This window comes from Bos indicus, chromosome 24, assembly GCF_029378745.1.
Source record: "Bos indicus isolate NIAB-ARS_2022 breed Sahiwal x Tharparkar chromosome 24, NIAB-ARS_B.indTharparkar_mat_pri_1.0, whole genome shotgun sequence".
Lineage (NCBI taxonomy): Eukaryota > Metazoa > Chordata > Mammalia > Artiodactyla > Bovidae > Bos > Bos indicus.
Window position 1 is genome coordinate 4,557,131 of NC_091783.1, and position 17,400 is coordinate 4,574,530.

At 45.2% G+C, this 17,400-nt stretch overlaps 1 protein-coding gene across 1 annotated transcript in view; it reads left to right on the forward strand.

The window, feature by feature from the left end:
- The window catches only part of CYB5A (cytochrome b5 type A), a 32,828-nt gene extending 15,679 nt beyond the window's left edge, over positions 1-17,149 (forward strand). Inside the window, exons 2-5 of the mRNA XM_019986849.2 lie at positions 8,809-8,937; positions 11,020-11,049; positions 14,875-14,909; positions 16,778-17,149. Coding sequence (XP_019842408.1) covers positions 8,809-8,937; positions 11,020-11,049; positions 14,875-14,909; positions 16,778-16,859 — 276 coding nt within the window. The 3' untranslated portion in view covers positions 16,860-17,149. The remainder of the gene's footprint in view (positions 1-8,808; positions 8,938-11,019; positions 11,050-14,874; positions 14,910-16,777) is intronic.
- Positions 17,150-17,400: the final 251 nt, after the last annotated feature.

Sequence of the window (17,400 nt, forward strand, 5' to 3'; positions counted from 1 at the left end):
GTCGTGTCCGACTCTTTGCGACCCCATGAATCGCAGCACGCCAGGCCTCCCTGTCCATCACCAACTCCCGGAGTTCACTCAGACTCACGTCCATCGAGTCAGTGATGCCATCCAGCCATCTCATCCTCTGTCGTCCCCTTCTCCTCCTGCCCCCAATCCCTCCCAGCATCAGAGTCTTTTCCAATGAGTCAACTCTTCAAATCAGGTGGCCAAAGTACTGGAGTTTCAGCTTTAGCATCATTCCTTCCAAAGAAATCCCAGGGCTGATCTCCTTCAGAATGGACTGGTTGGATCTCCTTGCAGTCCAAGGGACTCTCAAGAGTCTTCTCCAACACCACAGTTCAAAAGCATCAATTCTTTGGTGCTCAGCCTTCTTCACAGTCCAACTCTCACATCCATACATGACCACTGGAAAAAACCATAGCCTTGACTAGACGGACCTTTGTTGGCAAAGTAATGTCTCTGCTTTTGAATATGCTATCTAGGTTGGTCATAACTTTCCTTCCAAGGAGTAAGCGTCTTTTAATTTCATGGCTGCAGTCACCATCTGCAGTGATTTTGGAGCCCCAAAAAATAAAGTCTGACACTGTTTCCACTGTTTCCCCATCTATTTGCCATGAAGTGATGGGACCAGATGCCATGATCTTAGTTTTCTGAATGTTGAGCTTTAAGCCAACTTTTTCACCCTCCACTTTCACTTTCATCAGGAGGCTTTTTAGTTCCTCTTCACTTTCTGCCATAAGGGTGGTGTCATCTGCATATATGAGGTTATTGATATTTCTCCCGGCAATCTTGACTCCAGCTTGTGTTTCTTCCAGTCCAGTGTTTCTCATGATGTACTCTGCATATAAGTTAAATAAGCAGGGTGATAATATACAGCCTTGACGTGCAAAAGACTATAAATAAGGCTTAATTCATCATGGATATTTGGAGCCCAGTGAAGAAAAGTTTACCAAGTTCATAGTATTTTCTTCCTTTTTGAGTTCATTCTTTAGAAATCAAGGGATGCCCCTTTTAGATCATTGAGTACTGTACAGACTCTGCCAGGTGACCAGGTAACGGGGAAGGGTGCCCTTTGCTTTCTGTTGGCCATCACGTGTCACATTAACATGTTGAGGGTTCCCTTGTCACCTGTCCTCCAACTGGAATGAGCTGTCGTTTCCTTGGTATTCATTTAACACTTTTTGTTTTCTGCCTTATTTGCATTCCTCTCATTTTTGTACACCTGGCAAACCCTTGACTTTGATACATCCTCAAATCCAAAAGTACAGTTACAACTATGTTATTAGGTAAAGTGTAACCGAAAAGCCTAAGAGACCACTTCCGACCTTTAGTGATTATAAATGGAAGGCTAAAGCCATAAAACATTTGTTAAATGAATACAAACCACAGTTCTGTATGAGATGACAGTTTTTATTGCACTGTCATCATACAGATAAGAGCTTCCTACTCTGACCCTGTTATGCCCAAGGTTGGTACAGTGGTCAAACAGGTCATTCTGGATCCTGAAACCTGCCACAGGGAAGAAGAGTGGTTTGGTCCGTGATCATCTTCAGTTTTGCAGTGGCCTCTCCTTGAATGAGTCTGTTGACAGAAGCTTTTTCTTCCAAGACAGTTTGGTTTGTGTTGAGCTCCTCCTCGATCCAGCGACCCTTCACTATAGGCCTCCCCACTTTGAAACCAGGTGCTGACATGGCTTTGGGCGCCCCTCATGCCATCGCTTCTTCTATCATCACCATGCAGAGGAGCACCCTTCTTGACGTACAGAGCTCATCATTCCTCTCTCTGTCTCTCATACACACACACACGCATGATGAATAAGTGCTCATGTCTTTCACTGCAAATGAAATCCCTTTCAGTTTCCACCTAGGCTGTCCCTGTCTCTTGAAAAATATTTGCATTGTCCGCAGCTACACTTTCTGATATGATAGCTAATAGACAAAAAGTGGCTACTTAAGTCTGCACTTAGTCACTCAGTCATGTCCAACTCTTTGTGACCCCATGAGCTGTAGCCCACCAGGCACCTCTGTCCATGGGATTCTCCCGGCAAGAGTACTGGAGTGGGTTGCCATGCCCCCCTTCAGGGGCTCTTCCTAACCCAGGGATCGAACCCTGGTCTCCCACATTGCAGGCAGATTCTTTACTGGCTGAGGTATGAGGGAAGTTCCAAGAGAAGCCCAACTTAAGTTTAAATGAATTAAATACAATTTATGTTGTTTCTCAGCTCTATTTCAACGGTTCAGTAGCCACTTGTGAGTAGTGGCTGCCGTATGGACAGTGTAGACCTAGAGTGTCTCCATCGCGGACAGCACAGACTGGAGCGCCCGCTGGAGCAGCCTTCGTGAACAGCTGCACTTTTGTGGGCTTGTGTCCATACAGCTATGACATCGGTGGGGTTGTTTACCTCGTAACTCCCAGCCACTTCTGAATTCACATCTGCTTGGAAACCGAATTTCTAATGTATGCCAACGAAACCACGCTCTGTTATGTTGTTTATTCGCTCAGTCGTGTCTCATTCTTTGCGACCCCATGGACTGAAGCTCGCCAGGCTGCTCTGTCCATGGGATTTTCCAGGCAAGAATACTGGAGTAGGTAGCAGTTCCCTTCTCCAGAGGATCTTCCCGGCCCAGGGATTGAACCCAGGTCTCCTGCACTGCAGACAGATTCTTTACCACTGAGCCACCAGGGAAGCCCTGCTCTACTGTACTTCTTGATTTTTTCTTCACCAAATGTGACTTAAAAAAGCCATCTGTCACTCACACGAAAACGGAGCTTTCATCACAGTTGTAAGAAAAGACGCGGCATCAGAAGTTGGTTGAGAATTAGCACGCTGCTCTGTGACGTGAATGAGGGGAGCTGGGGAAACACTGGCGGTAGCAGGGTGCCCGTTCACTCCCGCCTCTCAGGGAAAGTGGTTAGACTCCTGCTTCAGCAGTGATGCTTGCTACTGTGTGCGTAGGCCCCGTCGGGTTGCTCGGGTCACTCAGGAATAGTCAAAACTCTGAGGCTTTATCAGTGAAGGCCGAGGTCTTTCCTATGTTTTCTCCTTCAGCCTCAAATTCATTGTATGCTTTTTCAGAGTCCAATCATGTCGATTTTTCGTGCACTTTTGGGTGTCGCACACAATGCTTTGCACATGGTAGTCATAAATATTTTGATTGAACGGACGAACCTATTGGCAGGGCAAGAATAGAGACACAAAGAGAGCAGACCTGTGGACACAGCGGGGGAAGGAGAGGGTCATGTGAGACACATGTGGCCGTGTGTGAACTAGACAGCTGGTGGGAAGCTGCCGTGTAACACGGGGGCTCAGCCACTGCTCTGGGATGATCTGGAGGGGTGGGATGGGACGGGGTGTGGACCGGAGCTTCGAGAGGGAGGGGACGACGTTGTTGTATGGCAGAGACCAGCACAGCATTGTAAAGCAATTATCCTCCAAATAAAAATTTTAAAAGTGAATTAAACAGCAAGTGAATATGAAATTATATGTTTTCTGAATGGTATGAACTATTGTATAGTTCAGAAAAAGGAAAGCTGTGTGAACGAGAATAGCTGCAATGGGAAAGTTGTGGTCACTTAACCAGTTGTATATACTAGTTCTAAGACCAGTGTGTAATCAGCTGTGCATATGCTTTCCTTCAAAATTACAAGTATTTCTGTGTATCTGCCAGGTGTCAGGCACTGAACTAGGTATGGGCAACAGTGATGAGTGAGCCAGACAAAAGCCTCCATCCTCCTGGATCCTGCAAGTGATTGATAAAATAGAGCATGAGGATTACGAAGTGCTGTGCAGGAAAATGCAGCCGGGGCTGGGGCCACGGTGTGGGGGGCACGGGGGGGCTGGGGGCACAGTGTCGGGGGACAGGGAGGGGCTGGGGCCACGGTGTAGGGACAGGGACGGGCTGGGGGCATGGTGTGGGGGGGACAGGGAAGGGCTGGGGGCGTGGTGTGGGGACAGGGACGGGCTGGGGGCATGGTGTGGGGGGGACAGGGATGGGCTGGGGCCACGGTGTGGGGACAGGGACGGGCTGGGGCCACCGTGTAGGGACAGGGACAGGCTGGGGGCATGGTGTGGGGGGGACAGGGAAGGGCTGGGGGCCACAGTGTGGGGACAGGGAGGGGCTGGGGCCATGGTGTGGGGGGGACAGGGTGGGCCTGGGGGCCACATGTAGAGGGGACAGGGAGGGGCTGGGGGCACAGTGTCAGGGGACAGGGAGGGGCTGGGGCCACCGTGTGGGGACAGGGACAGGCTGGGGGCATGGTGTGGGGGGCCCAGGGAGGGCCTGTGGCCACGGTGTGGGGGGACAGGGAGGGGCTGGGGGCGTGGTGTGGGGACAGAGAGGGGCTGGGGCCATGGTGTGGGGGGCAGGGAGGGGCTGGGGCCATGGTGTTGGGGGGACAGGGCGGACTTCCTGGACGGGCAGCTTGGTGAAGGTCTGTGGAAGGCTGACGTGAGCAGAGATAAAGGAATCTCGTCAAGGTCTGGGAGACGAGCATTCCACAGGAGGCGGCTTTGAGTTTCTGAGACGGGGAACCGTCTTAGCAAGTCTGAGAGCCGGTCCTCAGGCCGTGTGGCTAGGACTCAGGTGCGTCCCTTGGAGGCTGTGGGAAGACGTGGCTGAGTGCAGTGGTGGCGGTGTCATCCTCAGGTTGTCACTAAGGTGTCTGTGTGGCTTTTCTACTTTACCCGTTACCTCTCCCGCTTCTACTCTGACCAGCTCCCCTGCACTTAGCTAACATCTGAGCATCCTCATGGCGTGAGGGTGTCAGGAGAGTGGACTGTGGGAAGAATCAAGACGCAGCAGCAGACCAGGCAGAGGACAGCTGTGGTCGTCTGTTCAGGAGGTGCTGGTGCTTTGATCTGAGATGGTAGCGGTGGAAGTAGGGAGGGGAGGTTAGATTCTCAGTATGCTTTGAAGGTAGCCAACTGAATTTGCTGATGACGGGAATGAGAAGGAAAGAGGAATGAAGTTTGATTTCTAGTTTTTGGCTGCAGCAATCAAATAGAAGGACTTCCCAAGTGGCTTAATGATAAAGAACCCGCCTGCCAATGCAGGAGACCTGGGTTTGATCCCTGAGTCAGGAAGATCCCCTGGAGGAGGAAATGGCAACCCACTCCAATATTCTCACCTGGGAAATCCCATGGACAAAGGAGCCTGGCAGGCTACAATCCATGGGATCACAGAGTCAGACACGACTGAGAAACTGAGCTCATACACACAACTGGATACATGGTGGCAGCGTTCACTGAGAATAAAGACTGAGGAGCGTGTCTGGAGACAAAGGGCAACATTAAGCTTGGGTTACGTTATGTTCAGGGTGCTCCCTAGATGTTGCGTGCACGGGCAAGAAGGCTGTTGCAGGTGGGAGGAGTCTGGACTCAGGAGCAGCCTGATGTACTGCACGTACTGGAGAACAGGTATGATCACCAGGGGAACACATCCAGGTAGGATGGGAGAGTGCCAAGGACTGAGTGTTGGGGCTGAGACTCCAAGAAGGTCAGGAGTGGCCAGCAGAGTTCAAGGGGAACTGGGAGAGCCTGTTGTACGGGAAGCCACATTAACAAAGCATTTCAAGGAGCAGAGATCCACTGCTGGCGTCCCCAGAAGCATTGATGCTGTGAGTGATAGGAAGCCGGTGGTGATCTCAGTGCCAGTAGCCACCATCCTGTTTATCCCACAAGAATTCACCACATCTTAGTGAAAGTGTCCTTAGGAATGGGTAAAGGTTGTGATGATTGATGTCTTCTGAATTATGGACTATGCCGGTCTTTCATCTTTTAAAGTCTATTTTGTATTTATTTCCCTGCAAATAACTCTTAAAGACAAAAAGGGTGCAAAAACCCAAAAGCTATTCTGGTTGTTTTATTGATATTCCCTGGTTTGTATCTGGAGATTCTCCTATGTTATCGGTGCACGGTGGTACCTGGTGACCTGATAATAAGTAGTGATTTCATAGAAGGAGATACGGAGTTATGGCTTCCCAGATGTGTGGACACAGTGAGTACGGGGCCTGGGGCAGGTGCTTCAGGAAACAGTCCACCCACTAAACCTGGTCTCCTTTGCTCACTGTGGTGTCTGGCATACCTTGGTGTCTGGCACGTGGGGACACTCGGAATGTGTGTGTGGAGTCAGTTAACTTTGTGCGCGTGTGCTCAGTCATGTCCAGCTCTTTGTGACCCCATGGACTGTAGCCTGCCAGGCTCCTCTTGGGATTTCCAAGGCAAGAAAACTGAAGTGGGCTGTCATTTCCTTCTCCAGGGGATTGTCCCAACCCAGGGATTAAACCCATGTCTCTTAACGTTGGCAGACAGATTCTTTACCACTGCACCACCTGAATTAACTTTTGTTTGTTCAGTCATGAAGTCGTGTCCAGCTCTTTGCAACGCCATGGACTGCAGCATGCCAGGCTTCCCTATCCTTCACTATCTCCTAGGACTTGCTCAAACTCATGTCCATCGAGTCGGTGATGCCATCCAGCCATCTCATCCTCTCTCGTCCCCTTCTCCTCCTGCCTTCAATCTTTCCCAGCATCAGGATGTTTTCCAGTGAGTCAGCTCTTTGCATCATATGGCCAGAGGATTGGAGCTTCAGCTTCAACATCAGTCCTTCCAGTGAATATTCAGGGTTTATTTCCTTTAGGATGGACTGGTTTGATTTTCTTGCTGTCCAAGGGACTCTCAAGAGTCTTCTCCAGTACCACAGTTTGAAAGCATCAGTTCTTCCCATATCCTTAACAGGACCCAAAAGTTAAGGAACTCATGAGTGAAGCCACCCACACGGAAGAAACAGTCTGTGAATTTGCATAATTTCTCATTTTGTGTCTCCCACATTGTTGCTTCTGTACCTCTCAGGCTGTGCCCAAGACTAAAAAGACTGAGGATTAACAAGCTGTGTTTGTTACTGTCACAACCTTGGAGTTGCATGAGGAAGCTTCAGGTTGGCTTTCAGACTGAGCTAGCTTGTACCTCCAGGGCAGCTTCCCACATCTGAGTGGACTCTAGTATCCCGTGTCCCAGTGGAAGACTTAAATAAGTGTGGAAATGCATACAAGATGTAATGTTATTAGTCATTTAAACAGTCATATTAAGAAAAGATAGTCAATGACATTGCAAAGTATTTAATAAAAATGCTGGATAATATTTATTGGTTATATTAACACATACAGTAACACACTTATTTTTCAAAAATTATGTGAGATAAGTACACTATTTTCCCAAGTTCACATAGCAACGCTAGGCAGTACTGTCTCTGTATATATTATAGTCTCCTTTAATCTAACAAAACTGTATGCCTTAGGTAATGATCATGATCTTCTTTTAAAAATTATTCATACATATATGTATATGTCTGGAGGAGGGCATGGCAACCCACTCCAGTATTCTTGCCTGGAGAATCCCATGGACAGAGGAGCCTGGCGGGCTACAGTCCATGGCGTTACACAGAGTTGGACACGACTGAATTGGCTTAGCATGCATGCGTGCACATGTGTGTGTATATCCAGTCTTCTCTAGATGCTGAGATTATGGGTGATTTAGGTGATTTTTATTTTCTTTCTTGTGCTTTCCAGTGTTTCTATACTGTAGATGGATAGGTTTTACAAGTAGTAGAGAAAAAATTAAGTAAATTTCTGTAGCACTAGATTTGTCTAAATGGTAGGAGTCCACCTTCTACAGCCTTTGTGCCTCTGCACCTTCTGTTAGTGGGAGAGATGAAGAACAGCCTGTAGTCAGTCAGGTAAGGGAGAACCCTCTTGTTCTATAACTGGGCACTTGTGGGTGATTGGCTCAGGGCAGGGTGGATTTGATCTAAGAAGGTTTTTTCCCCCTGCAGAAGTGTTCAGGATGACGTGAGCAAGCACCTCCTCTTCTTTGTCTGAAAGCCCTCTTCCCCAACCTGAGAGTCCGTGTCTGTGACCAGCTGCCCCTGCCAGTCCTCGGTCCCTGCATGGCGGCCGTCCTGGGTTGCACCAGTTAAAGCAGCTGGGCTGCTGAGATTCCCTAGGAGGCTCTGTCCGCCCTGCCCCCTGTAGAGCTGGGCTCTTTCTTCTCTGCCTCTGTTGTTCCCCATCAGTCATATGTCCCCGTGGCACCACCTTGAGCAGGTCTCTCCTACACACGTTTGCATTGCTTTTTCTTCCTTCTAGAAAGTGAGTTTGTCCAGAGGCAGGGGATCTGCTTGACTGGACGTTGCTGTACTTGCCAGGCATACAGAGCACTTTTCAGAGATGAATTGTCTTGGATGTAGTAAGTCCATGATTAGACAAAAGAAGTCAAACTTGAAGGTATATGAATAAGTTGAAAATAGATTGGCTAAATATTGAGAGTCTGCCTGCAATACAGGAGACCTGGGTTCGATTCCTGGGTTGGAAAGATACCCAGGAGTAGGAAATGGCAACCCACGCCAGTATTCTTGCCTGTAGAAAGCCATGGACAGAAGAACTCGGTGGGCTACAGTCCACGGGGTCACACAGAGTCAGACACAACTGAGAAACTAACACTTTCCCTTTTGAAGATTGAGAAGAGTTTTATGGCAAAGCAAAGAGGACATTCTCGAAGGATACAAATGTGTGCCTAATGCTTTGGTTGCCATGTGAATAACTTAGAAATGAACATCTTACTGTTGGAGGAAGTTTTTCTGTACTTACAAGTAGGAAACTGAATACAAAGGAATTGCTTCATTTAGGAACAAGTTACACTCCCACACTGTGGCTGCCAGAATAGCCTTTTTGGTTAAGTAAACCAGCCACTTCCTTTTAACTCATTTGCCTGGAGGAAAATATTCATTTTTCTCTCTCTTCTTCAAACAGCATCCTGGTGGGGAGGAAGTCTTAAGGGAACAAGCTGGAGGTGATGCCACTGAAAACTTTGAGGATGTTGGGCACTCTACAGATGCTCGAGAATTGTCCAAAACGTTCATCATTGGGGAGCTGCACCCGGTAAGTACCTTTTGGTGGCGGGCGGGGGGGGGGGGCGGCCTTGTTTCTCTTTAAGGCTATGGCTTGACCTTACTCAAACCTTTAGACTTGCATATTACAAAGTGTAACAAGGAATAAAGCAAAAAGCAATTCCTCCTGACTTCAGAACACCATTTCATCAAAAAGTAAACTGACCAGAAACTTCTTTGCACTCCCTGGTTGCATTTTTCATGAGCACTCAGAACCCTCTCATCCAGGGACATGTCCTGGTGACAGTGCATCCCAGACTCTGAAGTCCCCTGAGCAGCGGATTTTAGAAGGTGGGGTGCTGGCCCAGAGCAGTGTTATTTTTAATTTGTTTTTTTTTGACCAAAATATCTTTCTTAAGAAGCTTGCTTCTTTTTTTCTTTCTTTGTATTTATTTAAAAAAAATTTTAATAAATAAAAGTTTTAAAAATAAAATAATGAAAAATTAAAATTAAATTTTGAAAAATAAATATATAAAAAGAAACTCCTTTCTACTTTTGTTAGTTTGAGGATATTTTAATTCTAAAATGTGATTTAGAAATTTTTTAAAAGATCAGCTGTTAAATGAATAAACCCTGCCTCCTGTAAAACCCACACGCAGTCCTCATCCTTCTCACTCTACCCGAGATCTTTGAGAACATCTCCCTTGGTGCTAGTCCATGGACTGACTTTGGGGAAACAGAGGCTTATTTCAGCTTTTCTATAATCCCATGGGTGTAATAGGAGTTGAGGCCCTTGTGGAGCATTTTGAACTGTGCATGTGTGGCTGCGCTCACCCATCAGCCAGCGTTGCCAGGAACTTTGGAGATATGCAGACCTGGAGTGTGGAGCAGGCAGCCGGGGACCCTGCACCTCCGCGAGGGTGTGGATCTCCCCTCTGAGCTGGTGCCTGCCTGTCTCCTCCCCCATCTCTGGACACGGTACCAGTGGCCCACCTGAAGGGGTGGAGGGGCTGCTAGAAGTGGGCCCCAACGAGGAAATAACACAGCAAGAAGCCTCGACCCCAGGGAGCACACCGAGAAACCCTATGAAAAACACCCTGTGAGGATGTGTGTTGTGTCTGGTTGCTGCTTTTCGTAATGGCCGCTGTTGAAGGAGGGTTGAAGCAGGCTCTCTGGGGAGGGCCTGGAGCTGTCTTAGAGTGGTTTCCATTGAGTGGGGAGGTGGGCTTTTGGGTACTTTGAGAAAGGCATCTTCATTTCCCAGCAAAGTTTATTCACCCACATGTTTTCATCTTTATCTTCATATTTTACCGAAGTGATGTAGTTTTATGGTAATCGGAGAGGCCTGCCTTTTAAATGTTCCCTCCTGTCCTTATTCTTTCCCTTCCGAAGCTTCTGGGGTTGGAGCAGGTGAGTTTTCAGGCTGTGGCTGTAGCGTGTTTGCCTCACCTGTAATCAGCCTTTGTTGTTGAGTTGCTAAGTGATGTCCAACCCTTTGTGACCCTGTGGACTTGCAGCCCGCCAGGCTCCTCTGTCCATGGGATTTCCAGGCAGGAATACTGGAGCGGGCTGCAATTTCCTTCCCAGGGTGTCTTTCCGACCCAGGGATCAAATCTTCATCTCTTGCATTGGCAGGCGGGTTCTTTACCACTGAGCCAATCACCCTTTTAATGCACTTTATTTTAGATGGAAGTTTGAGTAGATTATGACCCTACAATTGAGAGACTGCAGGAATTCACTGAGTATACCACACAGATTGCACACCCATACACGTATATACACACACCTGAAAGGCAGTTTCAGAGGAAAGAAAGGAAAAATCTAATTAGATCTCAGCTGCTCCCTGAATTACAGATCAGAATCTGAGTCTAATAAATGTATATACAGATCAGCATATAAATATGACTATCAAAAACACTATTTTAAATTTTGGAACTCTAGATCACAATACGTCTCAGCACTTTAAATTGTTGCAGTCGGATGGATCAAACTGGGTATTTAATAACTTGGGTAGAACCTAAAATGCTAATTATTGAATAGCAGTGTTTTAAATGTCAGTAAAAGCGAACACTTCAGAAATGGTAATTTTGTAGATGTTTTTCCATTCGTAATGGGCTTTGTTTTTTTATTGCAGGATGACAGATCAAAGATAACCAAGCCTTCGGTATGTGTGACCATCTCTGGTATCTCGGTGGCTACATTATCTTCGTTGTATTTCATACCTGTCAAACTGGAGGGCAAAGGTCATTTACTTACCTGAGACCAGCACAGGTCTTTCTAAGTTAGATGAATATGTACCCTGTTGGCTCCAGCAAAATTTTTTGTCTGTTTAGATCCATCAGTATATTTTATTAGGATAGCTTTATGTTCTCCTCATAAGATTGTCAATACTTAAAATAACATTTCCATCATCATTATCAGCAGATAACTTTTGAAGGGCTACTTCTACTTTTTATTTACATAAGTAGCATTGTGCTTCTGAACTGAAACATTTGACAAAAGTCTTCTTTTCAGAGAACTTAAAATCTCAGTAGAGTCTTCATACTTAAACCTTTAAGGTGTCTGTCAATGTCTTCTTCATCTCCACATCTCTGGGACATAGTAGGTGTTCAATAAATATTTACTGGTTGAATTGAATGCTAATTAAATAACTTTTTGATGCATTTTTCCTTAGGAAAGGAAATAATTCCAGTGATGTTCCTTTTATGCCCAGGCTCACCCGCCTTCTCTCTGAACTGATCAGCTCATTTATATGACCTAGTGCCTTCTTTGAGGCTCCCTTTTGGACTGCTGAAATTCTCTGGTGCTTCAAGTCTTTTGCTTTTTCTTCAAAGTCTGTCAGGGAATAAGTGTAATTTCTCCTGTTAGGTGTTCAGTATGTTATCTTGGCACATATCATTCAGCTATAGTAAAATGAGGATTTGATAAGGCTCATCACCTGAGCTTAGAACTGATATAGAGCCAACTGTGTCCTGAACCACGATTCCTGCCAGCAGAAAGCACCAGTCAGAGCTAAGGTCTCCCACACAATCGCTTTACTCCCGAGAGACGCACTCTTTGCTCCTCTAGAACATACATGGCTTTGCTTACTGCAGAGCAGAAGTGGGGGAGTGCGGGGCTGGAACTTGCTGGTTTTCAAGGCCAGAAGCAAACACATGGACACTTTTCTAGGTGTATCTTTCTTGTGCTTGTAGCTTACTAGGAGAAGAGAGTTCTTTGTTGTGTCTGTATAACTATCCATCTGTTTCCAGGCTGATAAACATACACTGTGGTCTGAATTTTTGAAATGCTGCCTGCTTAAACTGAATTGTGAAATAAGATGTACCAACAAGTATTAGATTGAACCCTCCAGAGGGAAACAGATTGAGTTACCAAGTTAAGCTATTTGTGTTAATAAATACAGAGACAGTGCAGTTTTAAGTGAGCAAATCCAGATCTATCAATTTGACATGGAGGGTATCAGTAATGGCAGTACCTACTGATAGGTTTCTATGGTTGCCGTCTTAAAACCTTTGCTATGTAAGTGAGTTGATTTGATTCTCAAGGTATCATAGGGGAGCTCCTGGACCTACCAGAATGTAAAGAATGAAATTCCACCTTGTTCCAAGCTTTGACTTCGTTCAAGGTCACACACTGTAGAACCACTGCTAGCACCATTTAAGGCGTAGTGCTCGTGAGTCTCTCAAGCCTCTGTAGGCTCCGACCTTTGCATAAAAGGCATCACTCCATCAGCAGTATCTTTAGGGAAGCCTTCCAGTGAAGGAATGGGCTTAGTCAGATGAACTTATAAATGACGTGGATGAGCTTTGCATGAGAGCTTATCACGTGTTGATTTCATCACTCCCCTTTTCCTACCTGAAGCTGAACCCCTCAAGTTCACTGTGTGAACAGGAGGCACAGCCTGTAATAAAGACCGCAGGCTTTCCCCCATCTTCCTTGACACATTAGTCAGTTCCATACTAAAACCCAACTGGGGCCCAATGCTAAGTGGTGACTCAGACTTGTCTTAACGCTGAAGCATCCCTGGGTTATTATCTAACAGATAATAAGCCATCAAAAAGTGCGTATTGTCTTTTACAGTGCAGCTCTCTGGAGGATCTTTGTTGTTGCTGGTGGTCACCGCACCCGAGTAGTGCATTCCACTCATGGTAGCAACGAAGGTGGAGGAAGGCAGGCCAGCGAGTTTCCATGCAGAGTTGTTAGCACGTTTGGTGCAGTGCATGTGCTGGGCGTGACAGAATAACCTCTGTTCACTGTTTCAGGCTTAGCTTTCTAGTGTGCCAATAACACTTCACCTTAAATGGACTATTGCATTTGTTTCAGAACTGATTATGTCTTTGTATGTCTCTAATAGCTAAATAATATTTTCACATTGTCCAGTTACCTCTTGTAATCCTTGTTCATTTTATTTGCCTATACAAAATGTGAAAACTAATCTTGCAGTAGTTATGAATACTTTTGTAGTCTCTTGAGATTTAATGTTGCTTCAAAAGATAATGACTGTGAAGTTTTCTATTTGAATGACTGTGTTTTTCCCTCCTCCTGTGTCAGGAATCTTAAAGGCCATGTCTCCAGGTTGGTGGGTGTCATAACTGCTTTGCCTGATTTTCCCCTGGAAGGTTTCTGCCTTTTTACGGGAATGTCTTTAATGCGCTTTGCTGTGTGTAGCATTGCCTTGCTGCAGATCAGTGAATGTTCGCTAATGCTTTTTTATTTGTGCTTTGGGAAACTACAGCTGCATTATTTCCGTCTACCCTCCTGTGAGGCACTAATGCTTTGCTGGTGTGGAGCTTCAGGAGTGCTTCTTAACAACTTTTCAAGCCCGAAAAAGCTTACATCCTACTTGGCCTTGGTTACCCCATTGTTTGGGGCAGACTGTGTCTTCCCAGAGCCATCTGCAGCTCATTTTCATGGTACTGATAGGAAGGACCTTTCTCAGAAGGTGTTGGAGGGTAAACCAGGAGGCAGCTGTGAATGCCCCTGGCATCTGAGGATTTCTTGGTGGGTGACGGTGTGATGTCAGCCTGCGAGGCCGCCAGTTTTTTTTTGTTTTTTTTTGTTTTTTAAAAAAACCTGCCAGAGTTAAAGAAGACCAGGAAAGGTGGTCCAGACTGTTACAATTTAAATGCCACTTCTTTTTTTTTTTTGACACTTTTTTTTTTATTTTGTTATTATTTTTTTAAAATTTTTTTTATTTTTAAACTTTACATATTTGTATTAGTTTTGCCAAATATCAAAATGAATCCGCCACAGGTATACATGTGTTCCCCATCCTGAACCCTCCTCCCTCCTCCCTCCCCATACCATCCCTTTGGGCCGTCCCAGTGCACCAGCCCCAAGCATCCAGTATCGTACATCGAACCTGGACTGGCAACTCGTTTCCTACATGATATTTTACATGTTTCATTGCCATTCTCCCAAATCTTCCCACCCTCTCCCTCTCCCACAGAGTCCATAAGACTGTTCTATACATCAGTGTCTCTTTTGCTGTTTTGACACCTTTTTTAATATAATCTGGGTAAGCTTTTACTTCTATGAGATTTGATGAAATAACTGATGTTTTATTGAACATTTCATTCCTGCTTTTGAAGAATGAAACTGGTCTCCTTAAAGATAATGATACATTTTTTGTATGTATAAGTGATACCTGTGTTCAGTTTCTACATTAAGCATTTAAATGTCTGTCAGGTACAGAATTAGGTAGCCTATTAATTTTTAACATTTTCTTGCAAATTTTCGAGGTTATGTTTGTAAGTAATTTAAATAGAGACCCTTCTTAAATTTTTTTTTCTTCTGAAAAAATGGTGAGTTTGGGTATATTAGTGAAGATTATGATGTCATTTTCCCTTCAGACTTTTTTTTTTTGAAGAATGCATTGAATAAGACTAATGAATTGCATAAACTGTTGTGATCTTATTTTAAAGCAGGTTATAGTCAATTGAATGAACGTTCAGATATTCTCTTTAACTTAGCTTTTCTTGTGTTTCAGGAAAGTATTATTACTACCATTGATTCAAATCCCAGGTATGTGGTAGTTTTCTTTAAAAGTATGACCGATCAGAAGGCTCCTAGAATCAGAGTTGGGCTAGAGGGTCTCTCCCCACAGTCGAGGCATCTCTGTTGCTTGAGCTCCCGCCATGCTCCTCTCTGTGGACAGGTCGGGGTCCTCTCCACTTAGCACCCAGACTGCCCAGGGCCTTCCTTCCTAAACTGTCAGATGGCTCAGACATTTCAGACAACCCCACATCTCACCCTGCTGCCATACCTCCCTGGAGGAGCAGAGCAAACGGAGGCTCCTTCTCCCCTCTGTGGGCTGGACAACCTTTCTATCTTTAGGCGAACATTCCATATCCTTCCTCATTTGATATGTGGCCAGTTTCTTAAATTGTCATGATTATATCTCCCTAAGCATGGTTCGGTTTTCCCCTTGTCCCTTTTCTAGTCTGTCCTGAAATTGAACCCAGTGATCCAAGTAATAGCTTGAGTCACTTGTTCTAGGCACTTGATTTCTTCATATAGTTTAAGATCATATTGATAGCTCCCAGGTGGCTCAGTGGTAAAGAATCTGCCTCCCAAAGAAGGAGATTCAGGTTCGATCCCTGGGTCGGTAAGATCCCCTGGAGGAGGAAATGGTAACCCACTGCAGTATTCTTGCCTGGGAAATCCCATGGACAGAGGAGTCTGGTGGGCTGCAGTCCACGGGGTTGCAGAGTCAGATGCGACCTAGCACGCACAAGATCATCCTGACGTTTTTGGCTGTTCTACCATCCTGACTTATGGACTGCCATCAAATACAATTTTTTGGACCCAAGCTCGAAGCCACACACTCCTGCCTGTTATATTCTGCCCTAAGTTTGCTGCCCCCAGGCTGCTCATATTCTGGTACATTCCCCGCAGTATTTCCTCTTGCTTTACCCTGAAATATCCGTCTCCTCCTAAATGGAAACTGAAAACCTACCAAATTACACTCGTAATCCTTTTGCAATTTAAATCTTGATTTAGAACTTGCTATTTGTGAAGAGTATTAAAGGACAGGAAGTTTATGACAGAAACCGTCACGTGTGTGTCAGCTGTTACCTGCTCTTTCTCCGGATTCTAAAAGTTCATATCTGTATTAATGATCTTTCCAGCCCTGCCCCTGATTAATCTGTCATTTATAGTAGAGCAATGTATTGGGACTGAACAGTATATAAATTGGGATTTTTGTGAATTCACATCTATGGACTGCAGAGTCAGTCATTTGGGCATGCTGTTTCTTAACACATTAAACCTACTGCACACAAGTGGCAATTAGATTTTCTAACCAGAATCACAGAATGTTGAGCTGCGGTGCTGGTAGCAACCTTAGTAACCGTGTGCTTCACATCCTTTAGCTTTGCAGCTCGGGGCACACAATTTGCCCTTGGCTGTGGAGCCTGCTGATGGCTTTCTTTAAATGAGAAACCTGCTCTTCTGCTTCACAGTTCAGTGCCATTGTTAACTTACGGGCGTATCTAGATCAATACCTGTTTACTTTTCTGAACTTGTGATATGAAACCCAGAATTGATGTCCTTTGGATAAGTCACTAGTCCTTGGTGGCATCTGTTGAGGGAGTGATTCATAGCTGTTTGTGTAAAATTATAGAAATAGATCTAAGTGGCACTGTAAGGGCATTCAGTTTCTTATAAGGCTGGAAGGGTGGAGCAGTTGTCCTGGTATACCAGGACATGTGTTATACCAGGACATATGTTGTACTCACTTCCCTTTTAGCAATTTAGAGTGAGCTTTTCATCCAGAAAGGTTAGAGGGGTAATAGAACACTCCATGGTGACTGTCATGGTAAGGAGACGGAGCAGAGTTTTGAGTCTCCTGCATGGAACATCACGCAAGCGTCATTGCTCTTTCTTTCCAGCTGGTGGACCAACTGGCTGATCCCAGCTATCTCAGCGCTGTTTGTAGCCCTGATATATCACCTCTACACTTCGGAGAACTAAACACATTCTCAGAAGCCAATGGAAGAAAAGACTGCTTTGGTCCAGGGAGAAAGAAGCCACCACTCTTAACTTCAACTGACAAACCCTTCACCTGAAAATAATCTGAATACACCTATTTTCCTTTCCTCCTACATTAGACACAAAACAAACCATAACTGTTCCATTCTTTGGACTATTGAACTTCTAAAGTGTGCCTTCTTATTCACCAACTTTGTTTTGCTGTTCCATCACTACATCATTTGCTTATTGTGGACATGATCTTTTAAAACATACCACCATGCTGAGCTGTCTGTTGGGTATATAATTGTCTTTAATGTTTAGAATCTGATTACTTGGCGGTCGTTTAATGCGCTCATCTTTCAGACCCAAGTTGTCTGAGGTAAGGAGGGGTGTCCTTGGGTCATTTCTTGTGCTGCTTCATCTAATTGAATCATCAGATTTTGCATGTTTCTAGTGTAGGTTGTTTTTTTTTTTTTTAAGAAGGCCCAGAAATAATAGCTTAAAGATTTCTAATAATTGTTCTACAAAAAAACAGTCAGAT